Source organism: Peromyscus californicus, unplaced genomic scaffold (genome assembly GCF_007827085.1).
Source record: "Peromyscus californicus insignis strain IS unplaced genomic scaffold, ASM782708v3 Scaffold_23__1_contigs__length_62951481, whole genome shotgun sequence".
NCBI classification, from domain to species: domain Eukaryota; kingdom Metazoa; phylum Chordata; class Mammalia; order Rodentia; family Cricetidae; genus Peromyscus; species Peromyscus californicus.
In genome coordinates this window covers 25,390,225-25,417,800 of record NW_026294534.1, presented here as the reverse complement: position 1 = coordinate 25,417,800, position 27,576 = coordinate 25,390,225, and the positions used below count along the sequence as shown (strand labels likewise).

Below are 27,576 nucleotides of genomic sequence, written 5' to 3'. Positions count from 1 at the left end.
GTATCTCCAGCCTTAATCAAATAAATAAATAAATAAATAAATAAATAAATAAATAAAGTTTAAAGACTAGCCTGGCCAAGTGGCCAAGGCTGGCTATAAAATCTGTTCAACAGCCCAAGGGGCCTTGAATTTACAATTCTCCATCTTCAACACACCTCTCCACTGAGCTATATCTCCAGCCTTAAATAAATAAATAAATAAATAAATAAATAAATAAATAAATAAATAAAGTTTAAAGACCAGCCTGGCCAAGTGGCCAAGGTTGGCTATAAAATCTGTTCAACAGCCCAAGGGGCCCTGAATTTACAATTCTCCATCTTCAACCTCCAGAGTAGCTGGGATTATAAATCTAAACTGTGGGCCGGAGAGATGGCTCAGAGGTTAAGAGCACTCACTGGCTGCTCTTCCAAAGGTATTGAGTTCAATTCCCAGCAACCACGTGGTGGCTCCCAACCATCTGTAATGAGACCTGGTGCCCTCTTCTGGCCTGCAGGCATACATGTGGGGCAGAACACTGAATACATAATAAATAAATAAATCATAAAATAATAAAAAAATAAATAAATCCAAATCGTAAGGCCTGGCCCATGAAGAATTTCTAAAGAAACACACCCTGAAGCTGGTCAAAGAGGACTGAGTATTTGAAGGGTAGAAACTGTGGATTCCTGAGAGGTGGGTATCTTTTGTGGGGAGGCGGCATTCAAGTGAAAAGGACAGGTCGCCATCACACGGCTTTTTCTGAGAGCTACAAGGAGCTCACTGCTTCCCTTAGCTCCCACTGGCCTTCACCCCACCCCCATCACTACAGTATAGACTGAAAACAACTTTCCACACTTCTGCGTCCCCAAAGCAGCTCCCTTTTACCTCCTGACGCCTTGAGAACTATCACCACAGCCTTCCAGAGGCTTCAAGCTGCCCACCCCATCCAGCCATAAGCCCTCTGAGGGCAAAAACAGGACCATGTGGTGCACTGGTACCTCACCTACAGGATTTATTCAAGACTGTAATTTATGATTAAAAAAAAAAAAACTTCTAAGAGAAAAAGGAATGAAAAAAGAAATCACCTACGAAATAGCTTTGGAGGGAGGGAAGCTCTATGCAGCTCAGGTTGGCCTTGAACTCACTATCCAGCAAAGCTATCCTGCCTCAGCCTTCCAAGTGCCCCACAAGTACAGTGCCATATTTGGTTGTTCTTTTTGTTGTTTGGTTTTGTTTTTTGAGACAGGGTTTCTCTGTGTAGCTTTGCGCCTTTCCTGGGACTCACTTGGTAGCCCAGACTGGCCTCGAACTGACAAGAGATTCACCTGGCTCTGCCTCTGCCACCACCACCCGGCTGGTTGTTCTTTGTTGAGACACGGGTTGCTCCAGGTTACCTAGCCTGGCCTGGAATGCCTAGCTTCCTGCCATTCTCTACTCTAGCCTCCAAGCAGCCGTGATTTGGGCAAAGCACCACACCTAGCTGAACTGTGAACTCACTTCCCTTTGTTCCCAGAGCCCTTTCTTTACAGCATGAATAAATTCATTCATTAACCTTGTATTCCTATCAATAAAAGTTTATTAAGTAGTTCTAAAATATGTAATGGGCAATATGTAATAGAGCTTGCTCGGGGGTGGGTCTGAACTGACTTACATCATCACCCAAACACAACTGAGTCATGGCTGGCTATTTCGGGATGCATGCTCATTCACATCGTATCTGTGGAGCCTAAAAACACTTCAGGGTGGCTCATGCTGAGGCAGGTAAGTCAACTGAGACTTCGGAAAAGGAAGAGCACTGGTTCCCAGGAGAGGGGGAGATGAATACTCGTCACGTCTGCTTACCTAGGCAGGTCTTCCAGCTGAAAAAACCCGTCACTGGTTATTCCCAAGCTGGCACCTACGGAGAAAAACACCACACTGTGGTAAAATGGACGCACTATTTAACCTTGTTTTTAGCAAGGGCTGAGGAAGGGTTACACACTATAATCTGGGCTGACCTGGGACTTAACTACGTAGCCCAGGTGGGCCTCAAACTCATGGCAATCCTCCTGCCTCAGCCTCTCGGAACAGTGGGAATTTGGAGTATAAGTTGCCATGCCTGGCCCAAACACAAGCTATTCAAGAACCAAACACTCTTCTCAGCCAAGGCACTGTCATAGCAGCTTTCTTAGACCTCCACTGAGAACACGTCTTCCTGGAGTCTACATTTTATGTTTATCTCAAGAAATAGGAACGGTGATGGATAAGTCAGTTTAGCTTTCCCTGAAGGACTGAGATCCTGTCAGCTGTCAGGAACACACTGCTAACTCTGCTTTGTGTCTAACTCCAAGTTAAGCCAGGAAGCCAGGAGTGGGGTCTCGGCACCCTTCACTTCCTGCACTTTTTTTTTTTGAGACAGGGCCTCTCTACATAGCCCTAGCTATCCTGGAACTCAAACTATGTAGACCAAACTGACCTCGACCTCACAAGAGCTCTGCCTGCCCTGCCTCTGCCTCCCAAGTGCTGGGGTTAAGGCATGCACTACCACACCTGGTTTCCACCTGTTTTTCTTCTTCAAGACTACACATACAGCAGCAGTGTTGATTTCCCCCTCAAACATTCCAGGTCCATACTTACATCTGTCCTGCTTCTTAATTCTCATTCAAGTTCCCTTTATCTGGAACCCGTGAGGTCAGAATTTCAAATTTCAGAAGTTTTTCAGAATTGGGAATATGACTATAGTGCATTTCTTGATGAATGTGGACAGGTGGTCCCGGGTTGTATTAAAAAGGTAGGCTGAGGCTGGGTGGTAGTGGTGCACGCCTTTGATCCCAGCACTCTGGGAGGCAGAACCAGGTGGATCTCTGTGAGTTCGAGTCCAGCCTGGTCTACAGAGTGAGATCCAGGACAGGCACCAAAACTACATGGAGAAACCCTGTCTCGAAAACAACAACAACAAAAAACAAAAACAAAACAAAAAAAAAGAAGGTAGGCTGAACAAGCCATGGGAAGCAAGCCAGTTAGCAGGGTTCCTCCATGGCCTCTGCTTCAGTTCCTGCCTCCAGGTTCCCTCCTGGAGTTCCTGCCCTGACTTCCCTTCACAATGGACTGTGACCTGTGAGGCGGAATGAACTTGTATTTTCCTCCCCAGGTTGCTTTTGGCCATGGTGTTTTATTACAGCAATAGAAATGCTAACTGAGACAGATGTCTTAGGACTACAGCTGAAGATTAAACTGTACATAATAAACTGGGCATGAGGCCATAAGCTTGTAATCCCAGCACAGGGGAGACAGAGGCAGGAGGACCAGGAATTCAAAGAAGAGAGTGGACTAGAGGTCAGTCTGGGCTTCAAGGCCTATCCTTTAAGTACCGTGTGCTAACCATGCGCCACTGGAGCTCTACAAGACCTATCTGGATGGGGGCGCGAGTAACACAAAATTTTTTTTTTTTTTTTTTTGGTTTTTCGAGACAGGGTTTCTCTGTGTAGCTTGGCGCCTTTCCTGGAACTTGCTTTGTAGCCCAGGCTGGCCTCGAACTCACAGAGATCCGCCTGCCTCTGCCTCCCGAGTGCTGGGATTAAAGGTGTGCGCCACCACTGCCTGGCTTAACACAAAATATTTTAACATTTAAAAACAATTTTATACATGAAATAAAGTTTCATTGGGCAGAACTTTCTGCTTGTGGTATGTCAAAAAACTGAATCTTGGAGCATTTCACATTTTCAATTTCCAGAATATGGATGTTCAACCTGTCCATTCAGTTTTAAATCTTAATTTTCCAAACTATATGCCTCTTACCATTTTAGCCAGAGGAAGCACTCTGTCCTGATAATGCAGACAGGGCCTCTTTCTCTAACACTCACCTCCTAATCTGGACCTCCTCAGTTAACAGATACACCCATCTTTCCAAATCTAAGAGCCACGGGCACACGGCATACCCTGGCAGGTCTCCGTGGTGAAGAGTTATGTTCTGAAACCTTTCTTTAACTCAGAGATGTACAGCATCCGACCTTTCGTGGGCTGTCTTCAGCCTGTTTCCCCTAGCCCAAGTAGAGGGCTCAGCAAGTACCTAGAGCACGGGGCTGAGAGTCTCCCATTTCAGTTCTGGTGAGAGCATCCATTTAGAACTATCTTCCACCTCCTGCGGACTATGGAAAGTCCCTCCTCATCCAGTCCCTGTCAGCTTTGTTTCTGAACATCACACAGATCTTGTCACTGTTTATAAGCCAATGATTTGCTGCAGTTACCAAAGTGACCTTGGCTTGAGGAGTCTCCCATAATTCCATCATAACCTAATTCTAGTCTCGACTCAAAGCTCTTGCTTCCAGAAGTTCAGTGCCGTCCAACTGACTGAACTGACTGAAAAGCCTTCAGAGATGTCTTCATGACTCACTGGTTCTTCCTGCTCTGCTCTCTCTCAGCACATAGTTCTGACTGAGAGCCCCTTTCTTAGAAGTCTTCCTGGGTCAGGCCTGTCCATGTGGATCCTCCCTTCTGTCCGAAAACAGTCCAAGAATGGCATCATGTAAGAATTCTGGGTGCTTGTGAGAAAACTCCAAGACAAGAGTCTTGTGACCTCAGTTTCTTGGAAACATAGAATTGTTCTTGGAACAATGTGTTTAGTAGATAGGAGTGAGTTTACTTCAGCTGTTGTTATTCGTATGACTTTATGGAAAAACATGTTTTGCCACATGTGGCTTGTCCTTGTAATTGGACACTTTACTCAGGTGACTCTTCTTAACCCTCAGAGTACAAACTGTCTGATGCTCTGAATAAAGTTGGCTAATGCATGAGACTTTGGTCCCCTCATCTTCAGGCCCACTCTTCTAGGCTCAAGCTGCCAATTAAAGCTCTATACACCCACCTCAAGACCATCTCTGCCTTCAGCATCTGGCGCCTTAGAGAGCTTAGACGATGCATTTCTTGTTATTACCTTAATCAATGAAGTAACGTTTGCAGTCATTTAAAAAGTGAGGCTGGGGGCTGGAGAGATGGCTCAGAGGTTAAGAGCACTGGCTGCCCTTCCGGAGGTCCTGAGTTCAATTCCCAGCAACCACATGGTGGCTCACAACCATCTAGAATGAGATCTGGTGCCCTCTTCTGGCATGCAGGCATACATGCAGACAGACCACTGTGTACACAAAAAATAAATAAAATCTTAAAAATAATACTAAAAAAAAAAGAAGGCGAGGCCGAGCCAGGTGGTGGTGGCACATGCCTTGAATTCCAGCACTTGGGAGGCAGAGGCAAGTGGATCTCAATGAGTTTGAGGTCAGCCTGGTCTACAGAGTGAGTTCCAAAATTGCCAGGGCTACACAGAGAAACCCTGTCTGGAAAAAACAAAACAAATAAGTAAGTAAAAACATCAGAAAGTACAGTAGAGGGAGAGTGAGATCAGGACTCTTCCCCATTCTATGTCTTGACTCCTCTCTAGACAGAATAGATATTAGGTTCTGTTGTTTTGCTTTTTATTTATTTTTTATTTTTTTGGTTTTTTTTTTTTGGTTTTTCGAGACAGGGTTTCTCTGTGTAGCTTTGCGCCTTTTCCTGGAACTCACTTGGTAGCCCAGGCTGGCCTCGAACTCACAGAGATCCGCCTGGCTCTGCCTCCCGAGTGCTGGGATTAAAGGCGTGCGCCACCACCGCCCGGCTGTTTTGCTTTTTAAAGTATCATTTTATTCTATGGGTATGGGTGTTTTAGGTGCATGTATGTCTGTGTATCACATGTATATAGTGCCTGGAGAGGCTAGAAGAGGGTGCTGGATTCCCTGGCACTGGAGTTGGTTGTTAAGCTCCATGTGGGTGCTAGAAATTGAACCCAGGTCCTCTGGAGGATTAACCAGTGCTCTTAAAATGCAGCCATCTCTATAGCCTCACCGTTATTTATGTGTGTGTGTGTGTGTGTGTGTGTGTGTGTTTTGCCTGCATGTATGTCTGTGCACCACACTGGTGCAGTGCCTGCGGAGGTCAGAAGAGGATGCTCGATCCCCTGAACTGGAGTTATAGACGGTGCTGGGAACCGAACTCAGGTACTCTGTAAGAGCACCACGTGCTCTAAATGGCTGAGCCTTCTCCCCAGGTCATGTTTTGTTTTTTTTTGCACTGCTCCAAACAGAACCAAGGTCTCACACGTGATACTATGTGGGAGAAAGAATGAGTAATCTGTCTTTGGAGTGAATATGGTCATCTGTTCATGATTCATCCCTAGCTCTTAGCCCAACACATAGCTACACAGGCAGCTAGGACCACCTCTGAGATTCATGGCTAGTTTAATCATTCACACCTTGCTGTATAAGAAACAAAAACTTGGAATGGGGAGAGCTATCCTTTTTACAAGATTTCTCTCTCTTGAACAGTTACTGTATATTGAGTCTCAGAAGTAAAAATTTGTCTGACAACCCCAGGAGGGCAGCACTCTGTGCCACACCAGGAGCGAAAAGCTGAAGTTCTCCATGATTTCTCTTCCTGAGTCCCGAGCTGGATGAAATAGCTTTCTTTGGCTCATCGTCAATTACCACGTAGATTCAGGACCTTCTTTTCTGACCTTTCTCAGGACAGAACCAGTGTAGACAGATCCCCAGACGTGACTCGTAAACTCTCTGACCGTACTGGCCTCTGGAAGACTCACCTGGGATCTGGCTCTCATGAGGAACTGTGGGCACGCCACCTGTGGCAATCAGGATGTGAGGTGCAGTATACTTTTGTCCATTGACTTCGACTGTGGGCTGAGGACCATCTGTAAATGTTGCATAGCCGTGGATGATTTCTATGTGGGACTGGAGAAGGAACATTGACATTAGCATATTCTTAAGACTTAAAAAGCAAACACACAAAAAAAACACCTGGTCGGGAGTGGTGGGGCGTTCCTATAATCCTGTGCTTGGGAGGAGGCTGAAGGATCAGGTACTCAAGGTCATCCTTGGCTACATAGCAAGTCCATAGGGAGTCTGAGCTATAGGAAAACCCTGTCTCACAAAATATCTATCTGGCCGGGTAAGGATGGCATACGTCTTTAATCCCAGCACTCGGGAGGCAGAGGCAGGCAGATCTTTGTGAGTTCAAGGCCAGCCTGGTCTACAGAGCGAGTTCCAGGACAGGCGCAAAGCGACACAGAGAAACCCTGTCTCGAAAAACAAAACAACAACAAAAAAATCTATCTGTCTAATACAACAACTCTTTACTTCTTCACCCCAAAATAGTCCAGGTTAGCCTCCAACCCAATTATGTAGTCATGGATGACCTCAAAAATCTGGATTCTTCTGCCTCTACTTTCCAAGTGTTGGGATTACAAAGCTCAGCATGACACCTGGCTCTTGTAGCTCAAGTTTTCCTTTTTCTTTAAATAATTGATTTATTTTTATTTTATGTGCACTGGTGTTTTGGCTGTGTGTATGTCTGTGTGAGGGTCCCCTGGAACTGGAGTCAGACAGTTGTGAGTTGCCCTGTGGGTGCTGGGAATTGAACCCAGGTCCTCTGGAAGAACAGTCAGTGCTCTTAACTGCTAAGCCATCTCTCCAGCCCCACCCTCGTTGTCTTTGAAATAGCAATCCCCCTGCCTCAGCCTTTCACAGCTGAGATTATAAGTGATTACACAATGCCACCGCACATTGCTCCACTTAAGATTTTAACTTTGGATTTGTCAATAACAAGAGGAATTCTGTGGTTCACATTCTTCGACCTCCTGACTGGTAACGGATACTCAGGAGAGCTCATTGCCCGTTAGTGCTGGATGTGAGTAACAAGGAGAAAGAACGGCGCTACCTTGAGCCAAAACCAAGAGAACAAAAGCCATGCCAGTCACTCCAAGGAAAAAGACAGCATCTTTGGTTCCAAGGGTTGAAGGTGAAAGTCCTCCCGACAATGAAAAGACACTAGGAAATGACATGCCAGAGGAGAGGGGGACGAGTAAGAAGGACAAGGGAGAAGGATAAAGGTGAAAGGAACAGACACCAGAGAAATACTCCGGCCAAGACAGAAGATGCGACCTTTTGCTGTCTTTGGTGGGAAGAGAGTTCAAAACAGCAAACTACACAGAGACGCTCTACCGTGGAAATTCTGGGAACACTAATGCCTGACCTGCTCTGAGTGCAACCCTGTGCAAGGGGTCAATCTGAGGCCTGCCAGCAAACTCCAGCCAGCTGTGACCTATGTCCTGGCACACAAAGGTGGACTATTAAAAGCTAGTGGAGCCACGTAAGTATGTTCACACAAAGGAATGAGTCAACGTTTTAAAGCATGTCTGGTTCTGAACTCTTTCCTCCCTCCCAACCTCCCCTCCAGGCCTGTTCTTGCAGGTGCCTGGCTTAATGAACTGAATTTCAATTAATGCCAAACCCACAAGCATTCCTAACAGCCTTTCTTGGGGGGCAGCGAGTTCTCCCTGGGAGGAAAAGGGCTGAGTAGCGACAGCACACGTAATGGTCGGGAGAAAGATTGGCACTGTCTGGGACATGGCATCCAAGTCTCTTTTGCTGTGGAATTCCTACCAGCCCAACCCTATCACACGGTCAGAGTGAGCTCCACCACACACCAAGTCTGAGCTTCGTACAAATGCTGATTTCTCAATAACGTTCCTATCTTGTTTTAAGATTTATTTTATTTTATGTGTATGGTTTTGCTGTATGTATGCATGGGCACCATACATGCAAAGTGCCTGCAGAGGCCAGAAGACAGCATCGGATCCCAGGAACTGGAATTATAGTTGTTAGTCACCATGTGGGTAACTAGGAAATGAACTTGGGTCTTCTGGAAAAACAGCCAGTGTTCTTAGCTGTGAGCCATCTCACATGCCCATCTTTTCCTTAAAATTTAGTTAGCCAAAAAAAAAAAAAAAAAAAAAAAAATTTAGTTAGCCTCATTAAAGAAATTCCAGCAGGAGCTGGACATGGTGGCACACTCCTTTAATCCCAGCACTCAAGAGGCAAAGATAGGCAGACTTTTGTGAGTTCTAAGGCCAGCCTGGTCTATATAGTGAGTGCCAGGCCAGCCAAGGCTACATTCTAAGACCCTACACAGGGGGAGGGGTGCTGGACAGATGGCTTAGTGGTTAACTGGGCTTGCTGCTCTTCCAGAAGACCCATATTTGGATCTTAGCACCTACCTCATGTGACTCACAACTGCCTGTAACTGCAGCTCAGGGGACCTGACACCTTCTTTGCCTCTATGGGTATCTGCGCGCGCGCGCGCGCGCACACACACACACACACACACACACACACACACACACACACACACACACATTTAATTTAAAAAGGGCACTGGGAGAGAGGGACAGAAGGCAAATATCTGTTGTAGGCAAATACACCTTTGTAGAATTTTCTTGGTAAGAATTTACTTACAAAATTACATTTCTGAATCTGGTTTGTAAGAAGCTGTTCTGAGCAAATGTTCGACACTGGGCTTTCAGCTTGTGTTCCTGGCTTCAACCTACACACTATTCTGTAAATCCCTCTCTCCTGATTTAACTGGAGGGACAGACCTACTCAGCATGCACACATGAGGTAAAATCTGGTCTATGGACCTGCATACACTCTCTACTCTTGGCAGAAAAGACTAGGCTACTGGCCGGGCGGTGGTGGCACACGCCTTTAATCCCAGCACTCGGGAGGCAGAGCCAGGCGGATCTCTGTGAGTTCAAGGCCAGCCTGGTCTCCAAAGCGAGTTCCAGGAAAGGCGCAAAGCTACACAGAGAAACCCTGTCTCAAAAAAAAACAAAACAAAACAAAACAAACAAAAAAAAAAAGTAGAACATAGTAAGACACATCCAAAGACTTCATTTTTGTCTGGTCAGATCCGGTGCCTCCTTGACGACCCCTTCACCAAGTTCAAAGGCCAGCATACACACCTTGGTTAAGTTGTTTTGGTAGATGGTGTTCAGGCGGCTCACGTAGGCATCACGCTTCTCCTTGATGACACTGGAAAGAGAGCCGAGTCAGTACTCAGACAGCATTTCCTTTCTTCACCCAGCAGCCAGGGCCCCAGCCTCCAAGACCACTGACTGTCCCTGAGCCAAGGAACAAAGGAAGCAAGTGTCTGAAGACAGGTGTCCCCCTGCGTCAGAGGCTTCTCAGGTGCTGAGGGCCTGTTCCGTCCTGGAGCACGCTCAGGTGGCGTCTGCGGTACACACGCCTCTTTTTGTGTAGAAATCTGGAGATGGGCCAGCCAGATGGCTCAGGACAGAAAGGCACATGCTGCCAAGCCGGACTGCCTGAGCTCAATCCCATGACCCACAAGGTGGAAGGACCAATCCCATAAACTGTTTTCTGATGTCCACACGTGATGCAGCATGCATGCATGTCACTCACACACACACACACACACACACACACACACACACACACACACACACAAAGTAACAAAATATTAGAAACAAAGCAGGAGAGCTGTTCCAGCACGGTCCCCGATGGACTTTATTTACATGAACAGATTTCTTTAAACTCCTTGAGAAATTGATGACTCCAAAAGTTGGTGGCAATACCTTAGAGAGTGACACACAGGACTGTCCTATTACCCAGCACATGCTTCTAGGTACAGACCCAGAAGAACTGGAAACACGGTCTCCAACAGATGACTGTCCGTCAGTCTTCATGGAGGCATCACTCATGACAGTCACAAAGTAGAAGCAACCCAAGGTGACTGCAACATGCCTGGATAAACACACTGGCACACTGTACAGAGGAAGCCGTACAGAGGTGGCATTTGGTATTCGAGAGTATGGAAGCCAACACTCCAGCCAGTCAAACCTTAACTGTGACACTGAACAATAGAAATCAGGGAGCTGGGCGGTGGTGGCGCACACCTTTAATCCCAGCACTTGGGAGGCAGAGCCAGGCGGATCTCTGTGAGTTCGAGGCCAGCCTGGTCTACAAAGTGAGTTCCAGGACAGGCTCCAAAGCTACACACAGAAACCCTGTCTCGAAAAACCAAAAAAAAAAAAAAAAAAAGAAAGAAAGAAAGAAAAGAAAAGAAATCAGGCCTAAAAGGAGATCATATGATCCTACAGGCTGATAGCAAAGTAGGGAATCAGGAGTTATTATTTAAAGGCAATGATTGTTCAGAATGATGGGAAAGTTCTGGAAATTCATAAGGGGTGCTGTCTGTGAAACGTGTGTATGTGCTTAAAGTCAAACTATTTACAATGGTGAAAATGGCCAATTTACGTTGTGCATAAATACAGACACACACATATACACACACACATATGGCAGTAGGGATGGAACCCAGGCCCTTACACAGCCCAGGCAAGGACTCTTAGCCCAAGCTCCACGCCCAGCCCTGTACATATTCAGACCCAGTAAACCCCCGCCCCTCAAAGTCTCAAAACCACCCGTACTTGTAAACGGAACCCCGTACTTGTAAGCGGAAGCCCCTGAGCACTTACTGCCAATTGAATTTACTCTCACAACTCTGAAAGCCATAATCCGTATGATCGTGCATGAATTCCGAGTGGACAGCTGTGTTCCACATTACCTAGAAAAGAAGTGTCAAAATTAGTCAGGCCTGTGTGCCGAAGAAAGACAAAAACCACGAGGGGAATGTAACTGATACAAATAGTGACCCTGGAGCTAAATAACAACGAAATACATTAAGAGAGAAAATTCAGGATCTGGCTAGATAAATTTTATAGTAAGGACTCTGAAATATCGGGGAAAATAACACCTACCATTAAACTACCTAGCCTATAAACATGATAAAAAGTAAACTATTACTGGCCTAACTGTTCCTCTAAAAGTTTTCAGTATAGCTTATGCTTTTTGTTTACTATCGCTCTTACTCCTGTTTCAAATTCTGTATTTTTGTAAGCTTTGTCCTTTTTCATTCATCTTTAGGAAACAGAATACAGCTCAACTCTACAAGTCTACAATTTAGACAGAAAAGGCACAAGGTACGTGGAGAGTTTAAAAGTTAAAGGTAATACATCCTATTATGCAGCCAGGAACCGTCAACCTACCCTTTGAAGGACGTATGTGACCACAGAGGGTGCATTCTCCTCTGTGGAGTACAGCTCATTCTCTGGAGGCGGCTGCCTAGGCCACGTGACCATCAGAGGAAGCTTCAAACTAGTATCCAGAACTCTAGGCAACAGACTACCACTACTAACCATTTTATCTGTTCCATTATCTTAATGCACATGGAGGATTTACCAATGCCACAAATAAATTACGTTAACAAACGTCACTTTACCTTCGGTCATCCTGCAGCATGACACTTATTGACTTCCAGGCCACGTCATGGACCACACAGTAGCACCAAACACCCTCCGGAGAGAGGGCCTCTCTATCAACTAACTGCTCTAGGGTTTTGGCTCAGGCCTCTTCAGCATGGCGGCGGCAACTTAGGCCTATTCTCTAGTTACTGGCGATTGCTCTTTCACTCTATCCTTCCCACAAGAGTGATTTCAGGCTGTTCTGCTAACTAAGAGGCAACTACCAGGGTGCAGTGGAGCACACCTTTAATCCCAGCACTCAGGAGGCGGAGGCAGGAGGATCTCTGTAGGTTTGTGGCCTCTATTAGATTGACCTGTAGGTAAATTTGTGGGGCATTTTCTTGATTAATGATTGTGGTGGTTTGAAAGAAAATGGTCCCCAAAGGGAGTGGCACTATTAGGAGGTGTGGCCTTGTTGGGGTGGGTGTGACCTTGTTGGAGTGGGTGTGGCCTCGTTGGAGTGGGTGTGGACTTATTGGAGGAAGTGTGTCACTGTGGAGGCTGGCTTTGAGGTCTCATATATGCTCAAGCCACGCCCAGTGTCACAGTTCACTTCCTGTTCTCTTTGGATCAAGCTGCAGAATTCTCCAGCACCATGTCTGCCTGCACGCTGCCGTACTTCCAGCCGCCAGGCTCCCCACCATGACGATAATGGACTAAACCTCCGAACTGGAAGCCGCCACCTCCATTGAATGTTTTCCTTTGTGAGAGTTGCCGTGGTCAGTCACACTGTCTCTCCACAGCAATAGAGCCCTCACTAAGACGCTGACCCACCGCACTGCAGACTGTATAAGAAAGCCACGGGCAGCAAGCAGTGTCCCGCCAGGGTCTCTGCTTCAGCGCCTGGCCCGACTTCCCTTTATGATGGACTGCGAGCTGTAATCTGAAATAAACCCTTTCCTCTCCCAGGTGCTTTTGGGCCTGGTGCTTGTCACAGCAGCAGAAGGCTAACTAGGACAATGTGTAACGGGTACGTTTGGGACACCCTTATTCCGACCATGAGTTACTAAACATGAACAAGGAGTATTGCGAGAAGGAGAATTTAAAAATTTACCTTTTTGGGGACACATCCCACATTCACCTAGGGGAAAAAATTTAAAAAGACACAGGTTAGGAAAACCCAATCCGAGTCATCCACACACCCGCAGGGATGAATGCCAACGATCACACAGTCACCCCGAGACCAGACACAACTAGTGACAGCCACAGTGGCCCGGATCCGACAGGCACTTCCTCTTCCTACCACAATGAGAAAACCATGCTTGTTCCTCGTGTGACGGGGAACACTGTCACCCATTTCCTCGAGAAGGGGGAGGCGCAGTGAGAGGAGACTGGGGAACAGTCTCTGTGAACTCGCTGAGGTACTCAAGTGAAGCTCCCACGGCCCTTGACAGCTAGTGGCCAACCTGTCTCATTCTCCCACGCCACAGCAGCGGGAACCGCCATGCTAGGAAGCCTCAGGATAAGATGGACAGACACAGAACACAACGTGGTCCCTTCCTAGCGCAAACGAAACAAGATTTCATTTAAAAAAAAATAAATAAATAAAAAAAGAAAAACAAACAAACAAAAAAAGAAAGCTTCACCAGACAGTCAAGAAAAAAACAAAAACAAAAACTATCATACATCAAGGCCAGACAAAAACTCCTCCCAAGATGCTTACAAAAGGAGACCATCCTTGCACATTGACGCTTGTACACGTCTGTTGATTTTGTGTGTGTATGTAGTGTATACTCAAGTGTGTGGGTGAGTGCAGGTGTGCTTACCTGCATGTGTGTGTATGTGTGTGTATGTGTGTACAGGTGTGCTTACCTGCATGTGTGTGGAGGTCAGAGGTTGACTTCATGCAATCTTCCTTGAGACCTCTCCACCTTCTATGGAAACAGGCCTTCCACTGACCCTGCAGCTCACTACTTTGGCTAGACGGATTGTTCAGAGAACCCCTAAGATCTGCCTGCCTCAGGACCTGGGGTAAGCTGCTACATCTGCCCCCGCCCCCCCCCAGACAGGGTTTCTCTGTGTAGCTTTGCACCTTTCCTGGATCTCGCTCTGTAGACCAGGCTGGCCTCGAACTCACAAAGATCCACCTGCCTCTGCCTCCCCGAGTGCTGGGATTAAAGGCGTGCGCCACCACCGCCCGGCTTTTATGTGGGTTCTGGGGTCCAGACTCAAGTCATGCTTATATAGCAAGCACCTCACTTACTCAGTCATCTCCCGGGCCTCATAACTGCTTTGGATCATTTCCTTCTTATTAAAAGCTGGGGTGTGTAAGCATGTGTCTACAACGCCTTGAGAGTAGGGAATCTGAACCAGGCATGGTCGCACACACCCGGAATCCCAGCACCTGGGAGGCGGAAGCAAGAGAATCTGGAGTCCAGGATCCTTAAATAAGGAGAAGTTTTGAGTCCAGCCTGGGCTACATGAGCCTTGCCTCAAAAATAGACAGACAGACAGACAGACAGATGAAGGAGCAAATCAAAGCCTGGGCCCCACCGACTGGGCAATGTTCTGTATATACTAGCAGGAAAGCTGCCTGAGGAGGGAAAACCAGACTGATCTCAGCCTGAAGGGCAAGTTACAGGCCCCCTGGCTGTCTAGATCCACCCCCCCCCCCCCCCCCCCCCCCCCCCCCCCCCCCCCCCGCACATTCCAAACACTCTTTCACGGGCTAACTACTGACTAGGAAGAAGTGATCATTTATCTTGGCTGATATAAGAAGTACTAAGACTTAAAAGAAGGTATCGACAGTGCATCTTTAAAAATCACCAGTGTGGGGCCAGCGAGATGGCTGGGTGGGTAGAGATGCTTGCAGCCAAGGCTGACTGCCGGAGTTTGATACTCTGGATGTACCGACAGGAGGAGAATTAACCAGCATGGGTTGTCTTCTCACCTCCACACATATACCATGGCAGGAGCATCCATGCACACATGTACACAGTCAAATAAATAAACGCAGTATTTTTTGAAATCGGTGTATTCACAATACCAATTGGCGCTGGGGGTGCCACATATCTACAAACTGGTGAGCGGTCACCAAAAGCACAAGATTGTAAGGCACATGGTACGGAACTTGGGATGTTGAGCAGCCACTGCTAGTGAAACTAGAAAACCTGAGTAGATCTCCTACACTGAGCTGGAGGGCTAGGTGCAGGGACAGAGGTTGTGACCTGGGCATTGGGAGGCGTCAAGGGCAGCAGGGTTACATACAGGGTAAAGCCAGACTGGGCAGTAGGTGAGGTTCTGTCTCAAAAAACAACGAAGAACAAGACTTACGTGTGTGCTGTGGATATCGCTCTGTATGAATAAACACTGATTGGCCAGTGGCCAGGCAGGAAGTATAGGCAGGACAAGGAGAGAGGAGAATTCTGGGAAGTTGAAGGCTGAGTCAGGGAGACACTGCCAGCCGCCGCCATGACAAGCAAGATGTAAGGTACCGGTAAGCCACGAGCCACGTGGCAACTTATAGATTAATAGAAATGGGTTAATTTAAGATAGAAGAAGTAGATAACAAGAAGCCTGCCACGGCCATACAGTTTATAAGTAATATAAGCGTCTGAGTGATTATTTTATATGTGGGTTGTGGGACTGTGGGGGCTTGGTGGGACCTGGAGAAAAGCTCTCCAGCAACATGTATATGGAGCCCACAGAGGTTTCCTAGTCAGATCTGAGCTTGCTTTACCCAGCAGGGCTGCATTAGAAGATGGCTTGACCACGTGCATGGTTACCAGGTGATTGGAACGGTCTGCACTTGGCTGTGCTGGGGGGAGGTCTTTTGCTCCATCCCTTGGCATTTCTAGAAAAAGCCCGTTAGAAGAGACAGGAGGGGCTGGTGGATAAGGATCCAGGCCCTCCTGAGGCGACCCTGTGTTTCTGTTTCTCTCCCCTCTATATTTCTATCTAAATCTCTTAACCCTCACTTCTCAAGAGTACCCCGGGGGAAAAGGTGGGAACAGCCCCCCCCCACACTTACGGTGACTTTTGCTGCTTCTGTTGACACGGGTGTCACTATGTAGCTGTGGCTGGCCTGGGACTCCCCGTGTAGACCAAAATGGCCTTAAACTCAGAGATCTGGCTGCCTCTCCCTCCGGTTAAGGCTACTGCTGTGGGATGTTCTGTATGGCAAATGTGTTGCTGATTAGTCAATAAATAAAACACTGATTGGCCATTGGCCAGGCAGGAAGTGTAGGCGGGACAAGGAGGAGAATAAAGCTGGGAAGTGGAAGGCTGAGTCAGAGAGACACTGCCAGCCGCCACGATGACAAGCCGCATGTGAAGATGCCGGTAAGCCACGAGCCATGTGGCAAGGTATAGATTAATGGAAATGGATTAATTTAAGCTGTAAGAACAGTTAGCAAGAAGCCTGCCACGGCCATACAGTTTGTAGCCAATATAAATCTCTATGTTTACTTGGTCGGGTTTGAGCGGCTGTGGGGCTGGTGGGTGAAAGAGATTTATCCTGACTGTGGGCCAGGCAGGAAAACTCTAGCTACAAAGAGACTAGATGCAGAGGTGCACACTTCAGAGCCTGGAGACGTAAGGGAGGGCCGCGGTCCTGAAATAGCACTTGTCCTATTTTGCGAGCTCTGGAGAAGAGCCTTCCAGAGGCAGTTGCTGCATTTGGAACCCAAGCCCCACCCCTCTCAGCACGACAGGAGACAGACACCTCATGGAAAGAATAAAGGACCGTGAGAGCTGGAGAGAGCAGGGTTAAGGAGCTCTGGAAGTCGGGCCACGCTCTCCTTCTCCTCCGCCTTCTCTAGCTGAGGTCCAGACACTGTGGCGCCCGGGACACCCTCAATACTAGCAAATGGAAGTGGCTGCTGGAGGTCAGCAGCATCAGCTACGTGGCGGGTTTGAGGCCAGCCTGGGCTACACATGATTCTGTCTCAAAAGAGAAAAGTTGTAAAAGTATGGCTGGAGAGACGGCTCAGCAGTTAAGAGCTCACAGGCCAGGTGGCTCACAACGACCGGTAACTTTGTGGTTCCAGGGGTGTGTGTGTGTGTGTGTGTGTGTGTATCTGACATCTCTGACCTCTGTGGGCATCTCCACTCATTCATACACACACACATTTAAAAATAATAAGAATAATATTTAAACTGTAAAAAACAGGCAACTCATTTCTGAGTCCCCTCCCAGCTACAGGAGGGGACTCAAAAATGAGGGGTTTTTTTTGTTTGTTTTTTGTTTTTTACACTTCTGAACTGCTTGTTTGCCCTTTAAAGATGTTCTTTTTAAAAAAATAAAAATATAGTGTTATCATTGTGAAACTGCCAATCAACAAGGCAAATGGCCAGAGTTAATTAATACTCGTTACCAACCCCAACCAGCTCCTTATGTCACAACCACTTCTTCAACACCCAAGAGAACAGGCGGGTCTCATTTTAGGAAGTTCTCGATTCACAAAGCAAATAAGGGCAATTTCCTGTTTTTTTTTTTTTTAAGGGGAACCTGTTGGGATCAGAGGCAGTGAACTTCCTTTACCCTGGGCAGTTTCGAAAGCTACATTGAGAAATGAACGTGCACGCTGTCCATAAGCAGGGTTATGATTTGCATGTTGCTAAGTCATTGTTTGCTGAGTAGATAAGTCGTCATTTGCCGAGCCTTTCCCAGGCCTGCCCTGTGGTTTCTCTGGCAGCACCGTGCAGTCCAGCTCAGGATAACTGCCAATCACTCAGTCCACCCTTACCACCCGCTTCCCGGCAGGATGTACAGACCCCCCACAAGAAATGGGTTCCTCCTGATCCCAGCAAACACTGGGGCTGGAGCCCCCACAGGGCAAAGGAGCAGTAAATCAGAGGGAGTTTCCCTTCCAAGGTCTGTGTGGGGGAGAGAACTACCCCGCTTTGGGGACGCGCTTCATGCTGCTCTCCTGCTGGCGTGGAGTCCGGGATCAGGAGAAGCACTGGTCTGTACTTTGGAGAGACTTTGCAATTGAATTCAAAGATCATCTCTAAGGGTTTTCTCCTGTCCTCTGGGCAGCACAGGATTATCTTTTTTTTTGTTTGTTTGTTTTGTTTGTTTGTTTTTGTTTTTGTTTTTCGAGACAGGGTTTCTCTGTGTAGCTTTGCGCCTTTCCTGGGACTCACTTGGTAGCCCAGGCTGGCCTCGAACTCACAGAGATCCGCCTGGCTCTGCCTCCCGAGTGCTGGGATTAAAGGCGTGCGCCACCACCGCCCGGCTCACAGGATTATCTTTAATTCCAGGGGAAAAGATCCCTACTCCCATGCTTTTTATGTAATCCAACACCCCAAAACTCTTTGTTTGCCTAATTCAGAAAATTAAGGATAAACTCCAGTGGACTCATGCTATCGGGTCGGTGAATTTATTTCTCTGTGGCTCATCTTAGCGGCAGTTCTGGGCCCTACGGTTTTCAGTTCAGTGTGGGGCAGGGTCATCTCATAGCTGCCATCTCACCACCGCTCACCATCAAAGTCTCAAAGGAACAGATGCTATTTAAAAAAAAAAAAAAGTGAGCCCTGGATGGAAGAAAATAACTATCATTCCAGCACTCAGGAGGCTAAGGCAAGAGGATGGCAGATTTGAGGCCGCCTGTACTACAAAGTAAGATCCTGTCTCAAAAAACTAAAAGGAGCCAGGTGGTGGTGGCGCACACATTTAATCCTGACATTAAGAAGGTAGAGGCAGGTGGATCTCTGTGAGTTTGAGGCCAGCCTGGTCTACAGAGGGGAGTTCCCGACAGCCAGGGCTGTTACACAGAGAAACCTTGTCTGGGGGGAAAAAAAAAAGAGAGAGAGAGAGAGAGAGAAAGACCAAGGTTCAAGGCTATCCCCAGCTACACAGAAAATTCAACTTGAAATATGTAAGACACAGACATACACACAAATCTTAAATTTTTCTATATTTTTTTTAAAAATCAGTAAAGCTGGGCGGTGGTGGCACATGCCTTTAAACCCAGCACCTGGGAGGCAGAGGCAGGAGGATCTCTGTGAGTTTGAGGCCAGCCAGTCTACAGAATGAGATCCAGGAGAGGCACCAAAACTATATAGAGAAACCTTGTTTCGAAAAACAAAAAACAAACAAACAAAAAAAATCAGTAAAAAAGAAGCGAACTATTAGACACGTGCCAATCTTAGGAGTCCAAGCGGCTGTACCAGAACACCAGACTGGAGAACTGAAGCGGCACACGGTTCTCACAGTTGTGTGCTGCCAGCTGGTTGGCAGTAAGGGTTCCCACGGCAGAGGGAAAGAGAAGTCTGTCTCCCTCCTCTACAATGATGCCCACAGGGCCCATCTCATATCTTCATCTACCCTCATCATCCCCAGATATCAGCATATTGAGAGGTAGGGTTTCAATAGCACCAACTCATTCCTTTAGAGGGTCTACGTCTCTTGGGGAAGGGTCTATCCACTGTCTCATAGCAGTGAGTAAAGCCTTGGGGAAGATGACCCAGAGTGAGAAAACAAAACAAAAAAAACCTCAAAGCAAGCGGTCAAATATGAGGCAGACATCCTTGGAAGGTGTAACAGGCCGGTTATCTCAGAAGCATGCCACACCGAAACTAGAAATATTCACAGACCCGGGACAGAACTCCCTGCTGTCTCACCCCACAAGCACTCAAGGGTTTACTGGAGTTCTTCTATTGTTTTCCTAGTCCCCATTCTGACAAAAGCTGGTATTGTGTCTGACTCACCCGAAAAAATGTGGGTGCAGCTTTTGAAAGTTATGTTTGTAAGATTTTATTCCAGAAATACCAAACTGGGAGCTCTGGGGTGAAGACTCATATGGGAACCCCTAGTTAAGAGACTTATAGCTTGTTGTATGTTTGTTTCGGGGTCCCAGGTCTCCCAGATGTCAGGCAAGAGCTCTATGCGGAGGTACAACCCAGTTCTAACCGGTCTAGAATAAATATACCTGGTTCCTAAGCAGAAGTAAAAAGGCCCCTCCCCTCTATTGGAGGACAATGCTTAAAAACTTTTTATCACAGGGCTGGAGAGATGGCTCAGAGGTTAAGAGCGCCGACTGCTCTTCCAGAGGACCTGAGTTCAATTCCCAGCAACCGCATGGTGGCCCACACCTGTCTCTAATGAGATCTGGTGCCCTCTTCTGGTGTGCAGGCAGAACACTGTATATATAATAAATCTTAAAAAAACAAAAACAAAAACAAATCTCAAACCCACAAACCTTTATCACATCACAGACGAGCCCATAGGATACACAGAAGCCACGGTGTCTATGGCCAATGTCACAGGCCTCAGCACACTTACTGGAGTGTTCTCAAGTGTGTTAGCTGACAATTTGCTCGTTAGCGGAGCAAAGAGATTGAACAAAATGAAGTTCCCCTGACTCTATATCAGGATCTATGTGAAATAAAAAACACAGGACCCGTGTTTGCCATTTTTCATTAAAATACATACTGTTCTTAAGGCTGGAGGTAGTGCTCAGGAGCAGAACATATACTTAGCATATACAAGGCATGGGCTCAATTTCCTGTAATAAAAAGCAGAAGGAAAGTAATAAAATACCACTTTGGGGCTGACAAGATGGCCCAATGGATAGATGCCTGCTGATAAGTCTGACAACTTGAGTCTAATCATCAGGACCTACACGGTGGAAGAGACACTGACTGGGGGCTGGAGAGATGGCTCAATGCTTAAGAGCACTGACTGCTCTTCCAGAGGACCCAGGTTCAATTCCCAGCACCCACATGGCAGCTTGTAACTGTCTGTAACTCCAATTCCAGGAGACCCAACCACCATGACAAAACACCAATGTACATACAATAAAAATAGATAATTAAAAAAAAGAGACTGACTCCCATAAGCTGTCCTCTGACTTCCACACATATGCCATGACACGCATGTCCCCTCCCCAAACTAAATAAATGGAGGAAGTCTTTTTTTTTTTTGAATGCCCCAAGACAGGGTTTCTCTATGTAACAGCTCTGGCTGTCCTGGAACTCACTTTGTAGACCAGGCTGGCCTCGAACTCATAGAGATCCACCTGCCTCTGCCTTCCGAGCGCTGCGCCACCATGTCTGGCAAAGTAAATGTTGATCAAACTGCTAGTGACAGACAATGTTAGCACCTTCTCAGCGGGTACGCAGCATGCTCCCCTACCAAGCACAAAACCTCAGGCTCACATCCAGTACCACATAAAGTAGGAAGTGGTGATGCGTGTCTGTAATCCGAAAACTTGGGAGGTAGACATAGGAAGGTCAGAAGTTCAAGGTCATCTTCCCCTTATAGTGCTTTTGAGGCCAGCCTAGACGCCTTTAATTCCAGCACTTGAGAGGCAGAGGGAGGCAGAGCTCTGAGTTTGAGGCCAGCCTGGTTTATAGAAAAAAAGAGCACTGCCCAGACTTGCATTATTAATCTTGTTTTGAAAAAATATATTCATGACAGCCCCATCCCACCGCCCCGTGCCGGGTGCCACTATGATGAGCAAGCATGTGATGGAGAGATGGGAGAGTAAGAGAAGAGGAGCAGCTCAGTGCTGCTGTGGAAAGAGACCAAACTGGAGACGGTGAGGAAAAGGCTGAGGGGAGTGGCCTGCACTGCTGGGGCCCCCGAGCTGCTGCCAAGGGTCACATTTGGGTCAGGCAGGGGCCCTACTGCAGCCAGAGGCTGTGTTGATGTTGTGGCCACCACCAAGGGCCACGGTCTGAACCTCCACCAGAGGCCACATTGATGTTGAAGGGCCACACTGGCACCGCCGGGGGCCATATGATCTAAGTGGCCTGAGCTGCCACCTGGGGCCATGATAATGTCCAGGCTGTGGCTGAGGGCCATGATAATGTCTGGGCTACACCTGAAGGCAATGTCTGGATCCCTGGTCCTACTGCAGCCGGGGTTTCTCTGTGTAGCCCTGAGTGTCTTGGAACTTTCTCCATAGACAAGGCTGACCTTGAACTCATAGAGGATCTGTCTGCTTCTGCCTCCCAAGTACTGGGAGGTTACCAGGGTGGAGGGCAGATATGGAAGGATTGGGAAAAGAGTGGGATCACGACACATGGTGTAAAATTCTCAAAGACTCAATTTAAAAAATATATATATTAAAAAAATTAAAAAAAATCAATCAAACACACAAAAAAACCTATAGTCATATAGGACTGATGAATCTCCAAAAATCAATTCTAGCCTTATTTCCAATGATCCCAAACATTCACCCAAAAAAAAAAAGAAAAAAAAAGGGTTAAGCTAAAAAGAAAAAAACAAAACAAACAAACAAAGCCCATCACCACCAGCTCCCATAACACAGTTTTCTGTATCATCACAAAAAAATAGAAATGGAAAATTCAGAAACTACAGATAACCAAAATGCCCACCCCCAGGGACAGGAATTCTTATCTGCTTTGCTGGCTGCACCGGCCTTCTAGCATCTATGAAAACGTAGGGAAGGGGTTGCTGGAGAGACGACTCATCAGTTAAGGCATGGACCACTCTCGCTGAAGACCAGTAGATGGTTCCCAGCACCCAGGCTGGCCAGCTCACAACTCTAGCTCTGGGGGAAATCTGACTCTAGCCTCTGTGGGTACCTACACTCACACGTACACACCATCCCTCAACACACACCTACATACCTACATAACACAAATAAAATTTTGAAAAGGATTTTTATTTTATGTAAGTGCTTTGCTTGCAAATAGGTTATGTACCATGTGTGCGCCAGTACCTGAGGAGGTTAAAAGAAGGTGCTGGATCCCCTGGAACTGGAATTACAGACAGTTGTGAGCTACCATGTGGGTGCTGGGAACTGAACCCCAGTTATCCATAAGAGTGGCAAGTGCCATTCTTTTTTGTTTGTTGGTTGGTTTGTTTTTTGAGACAGGGTTTTTCTGTGTAGCTCTGTGCGACTTTCCTGGAACTCCCTCTGTAGACCAGGCTGGCCTTGAACTCACAGAGATCCACCTGGCTCTGCCTCCCAAGTACTGGGATTAAAGGCATGCGCCACCACCGCCCGGCGCAAGTGCCATTTCTACAGCCCCCCCCAACACGTCTTTATAAAAGGCTCCCGATACACAGATTTTTTTCAATAATATCCAGTGAGCAAATGAATAAAAATAAAACAAGTAGAAATAAAATAAAATCCTACCACCTGGAAGTAACACTGCCGGAGGAAGACTTAATTAATTGCCCTGTGTATGGGGCCAGGGTTCATTTCACAGCTCAGGCTGGCCTTGAATTCAGCCATCTTCAGCCTCCCGAGTGCCCCAGGAAGTTATGAGAATTAACACTTCCCTGAACTACTTTACTTGGGATGGTCATTACTTGCAATAATTAAGACACACCAGTCCTGAGCTGGAGAGATGGCTCAGTGGCTAAGAACACTGGCCGCTCTTCCAGAGGACCTGAGTTGGATTCCCAGCACCCACAGGGCAGCCAAGAACTAACTATCTGTAACTCCAGGTCTAGGGGATCCAAGGACAGCCTCTTCCGGCCTCTGTGGGTACCAGACATGCATGCAGTGCACGGACACCCATGGAAGCACTCAACAAATAAACATTATACAACAACAACAGGCCAATCCCACTTGGTGGTCGGCTGTATTTGGTCACCCCATCACACCGCAAGCTCCTTGAAAGTTGTTCCAAGTTCCTTGAAAGCTTTTTCTAAAATTTATTTATTTTTATTTTACGAGCATTGGTGTGTTGTCTGAATATATGTCTCTGTGAGGGTGCTGAATCCTCTGGAACTGGAGTTACAAACAGGTGTGAGCCGCCACGTGGGTGCTGGGAATTGAACCCCGGTCCTCTGGAAGAGCACTCACTGCTCTTAACTGCTGAGCCATCTCTCCAGCCCGGAAAGTTCCTTGAAGAAAGGGACCTCTGTAGAAAAATAATTTGTATCTACCCTCTTCCTTCTAAGAACCCAAAACATGAATAAAAGGATGTGCTTCAGAAAACCTCTCTTTTCCTTGCCCACGCTTGGAAGTTACTCTGTGTAGTCAGCTCTCATAACCGCAATCCTTGGACAAATCTAAACCCATATCTACCCTTCGGTTGCATTTTCTCTGACACTGGCTGCAGCCCTACCCTGCTTTGTAATTCAAGGCCAAAACTACTTTGAGGAGATCCCCAAAGTTACGACACTAGAACAGCAACGGACGGACGTTCGGGAGACATCAGTGCTTAGATGGAAATGGAAGCCGGTGCACAAGGATGCGCTGGGCAAGGCCAGGTGTACCACAGGCGGCAAGGGACGACATTCTGAGCTGTCCTTTGCTTCACCTTCTCACTGGGAACATAAACCCACCAGCCCCTTCTTTATTGAGGCCAGCAGAACCAACAATGGCAGAAGATGTCACAGATCCATGGTGATATGAGCAAGGACGGGAGAAAGCAAAAGCCTTGAGAAGGGCAGAGGTGAGAAACTCCCACCATTTATGGAGGGCAGAGGGCGGCAGGCTCAAAGAGCACGTCAATCATTAACAGTGACTTTTCCTTTCTCCTAACGCCTCCCTCCCTTCATTTTCAACAGTGGCTTGAGCCTGCTTACGGCTACTCATCTCCAGCTTCATTCGGTTCACAAACAGCTACGGAGCATGGCACTTTAAGGTACCAAACAGCACACAAATTTACGAACCCATCCCTGCCCCTAAGGAGTTCCCAATTTAGTATAATTTAAACGTCAGTCTTCAAAGGCATTGAGAGAACCTATCCCCAGTCTCAGGTGACTCTTGGGCTCAGCATTTTCAGTCACCAACAAGAACTCTGACTAGATCTTGTGATGGGAAAGGGCCACACTAACGTGGGTATGAGACTATTTAACAACTACCAAAGTTTTTCAATCTACCACTTTTTCTGTCCCCCACCCCCATCCCTTTGCAATTTGAAAGCCTGTCCCCAAACAATGCAAAGCAAACGGTATCGTAAAGCTCTGAGAGACTCCTTAAGACTTCTCCTAAGGTAGCCTGTCGTTCTCAGCGCTGGCTGCAGTTCAGATCAACTGCGAGTTTCTGCACTTGCTCACACCCACGGGGCACCTCCAGCCACAGTGGGGAGCCTCGGATGCGCGGGAACACGCGCAGCAGAACTTCAACTCTCCAGGGGGTTCCGATGCGCAACCAAAGTTGAGAACGACTGTCACCCATCACTCCGCCCTTAAAATGGGTATCAGGTCCCCGTTCCTTAACACCAGAGCCCTCCCCTTCTCCACTCGCCCACGCCATTAGCAGTTTCCCGGAGGCAGTTTCGTGCTTCCCTGGCTCCAGCGCCCGATGCAATACTCCCCCGCACGGAGGTGCACGCGGGGCAGCTAAGCTGGGCAGCTGCAGTGTTTGCCTTTCCTTAGCATTGCACCTGTGTTGCGTGGCGGGCTCGGTCGCTATTTTTTTTTCCCCCCTCTTTCCCGCCATCTCCTGGGCCCCAAGGCCTGGGAAGAGCGAGGAAGCCCCCGGGGACGCCCGCGCGGGAGTCCGGGAGCAGGCGCGCTGCCGACGCGGCCCGAGGGGCCCCCCGATACTCACGCAAGTGCCACCCAGCTTGTGACTCTCCACCACCGCGGCCCTGGCGCCGAGCTCCGCCGCCCGCCGCGCGCTGGCCAGCCCTCCCGAGCCGCCGCCGATCACCAGGTAGTCGAAGGAGGCGACGGCGGTGGCGGCGGTGGCCGGGGTCTGCAGCTCGCCAGGACTCGCCATGGCGCAGGTGAGCGCGCGCGCCGCCCGCCGCAGGCTCGGGGCCGCGCCCACGCTCAGCGCCCGGGGCAGCAGCGCCATGCGCGGAAGTGCGCGGCCGAGCGGGCGCAGCGTCGGCGTGACTAAGCACCCGCGGCGGGCCGGGCGCAGGGCCGCTGTCCCCACCCCTCGCCGGCCCCCGCCCCCGCAGCGCCTGGACCCGGACCAGGAGCGGGAGCCGTGGGAGCCGGGGAGGTGGCTCAGCGGGGAAGGGCACTGGCAGCTCCTCCAGCAGAGGTCCTGAGTTCAATTCCCGGCAGCCACATGGAGGCTCACAGCCATCTGTAATGGGATCTGAGGCCCTCTTCTGGCATGCAGATAGAGCACCGAATACATAAAATAAAGAAAGGACGTGAACCTTTTGTTTTCCCCCAGCCTCTCTGGGACCCGCTCCTGCACTGCCCATGTCCAGATTCACGAGGGGGGGCGGCGGGGGGGGGGGGCAGGAGGCAGGAATTTACATTTTAAAACCCCACTTTTCCTCCCTAAAGTGATTCTCGGGTACTTGTACTTTTAAAAAGGCTGGGATAATGAGTTGGATGGCAGAAAAGATTTCTGTGATCCACAGATGAAGCCTGAAGACAAAAGCATTGCTTCGCCACGCTGTGGAAGAGACTGAGACCGAGCCGCCAATTAAACCGGCCAAGATCCCAGGCAGGGTCTTTGGGAACAGTGTATAGATGACATAAGCCTACGGCTAGGAGCCCATGGCGAAGAAATGAGGAACACAGGGCGGGTAGGCCCCGCACACAATCAGAACGCACCGAATTAGAACGTTATAGAGTTCATTAAGTTGGGTTTTTTCCTGCTTGAAAAGTAATAATGACTTGGGAGGGGGAGGTAGGAGGAACCTGGGTTCAAAGTCATCAAGGAAGAAGGAAGGTTTTTTTCCCTTCTAGTATATAGTACCCTGTAATAAATGTAGACAGAATAACAGCGAGAAAACATTTTCAAGGTTACAGTGAAAGCAGCTTTGTTAGGAACCATCAATGATTGTTAAAATCACCGCGTTAACGTTTGATGGGGATAAAGTTATATAGACAGAAAAAGTTTAGATAGATATACACACAGAGTTAAAGAATTCTGACACACACACAGATTCCTTCTTGATCATGAAATGGAAAGGGTGCTATTTCTGCAGTCAACACCTTGTTCAAAAGACCAAGATTAAATACTGCTAGTAATGAGAAAGGTGCCGTTGTGAGGCAATAACAAGTATTCAACTTCATATAGGAAACCGTCTTGCTTTTTAAGAATCCAGGGGCTGGAGAGATGGTGTAGTACTTAAATGTACTGGCTGCTCTTCCAGAGGAGCAGAGTTCAACTCCCGGCTCCTACATGTTGACTCACAACCATCTGTAATTCCAGTTGTCTAGTTCTGTGCAGACGGATGTTACTTGGACTTATTACATGATTTCGGTGTCCAATATTGAGGCTCAGGATAAAAACTGAAGAGAATAGAGAACTAAAGCTTAAATTCGAAGTTAGCAGGAAGCACACTGTACTGTAAGAAACTTCAGAGGCAGTTTGCAAGTCTGCTTTGTTGAGAAACTGGATTTACAGTTTGCCTGTGGCGGCACATGCCTTTAATCCCTGCATTTGGGAGGCAGAGGCAGGCGGATCTCTCTGTGAGTCTGAGATTAGCCTGGTCTACATAGGAGTTCTAGGACAGCCAGGGTTCTACATAATAGTGAGACCCTGTCTCAAAAACCAATCAAACAGTGTGTGTGTGGGGGGGGGGGGGGGGACTTAGATCCCAGAAGGTATATCCAGAGGAAA

The 27,576-nt window shown here is 47.8% G+C and overlaps 1 protein-coding gene across 2 annotated transcripts in view; it reads right to left on the bottom strand.

Annotated features, from left to right (window-relative positions):
* The window catches only part of Gsr (glutathione-disulfide reductase), a 41,740-nt gene extending 15,886 nt beyond the window's left edge, over positions 1-25,854 (bottom strand). The window contains exons 1-6 of one of the 2 annotated variants that reach the window (XM_052751988.1): positions 25,591-25,854; positions 13,218-13,244; positions 11,339-11,427; positions 9,803-9,872; positions 6,587-6,734; positions 1,822-1,876 (exon numbers count right to left, since the gene is read on the bottom strand). In XM_052751988.1, coding sequence (XP_052607948.1) covers positions 1,822-1,876; positions 6,587-6,734; positions 9,803-9,872; positions 11,339-11,427; positions 13,218-13,244; positions 25,591-25,839 — 638 coding nt within the window. In that variant the 5' untranslated portion in view covers positions 25,840-25,854. Of the gene's footprint in view, positions 1-1,821; positions 1,877-6,586; positions 6,735-9,802; positions 9,873-11,338; positions 11,428-13,217; positions 13,245-22,904; positions 22,909-25,590 lie in introns of those variants that run through there. The other variant, XM_052751989.1, reaches the window with a different exon arrangement.
* Positions 25,855-27,576: the final 1,722 nt, after the last annotated feature.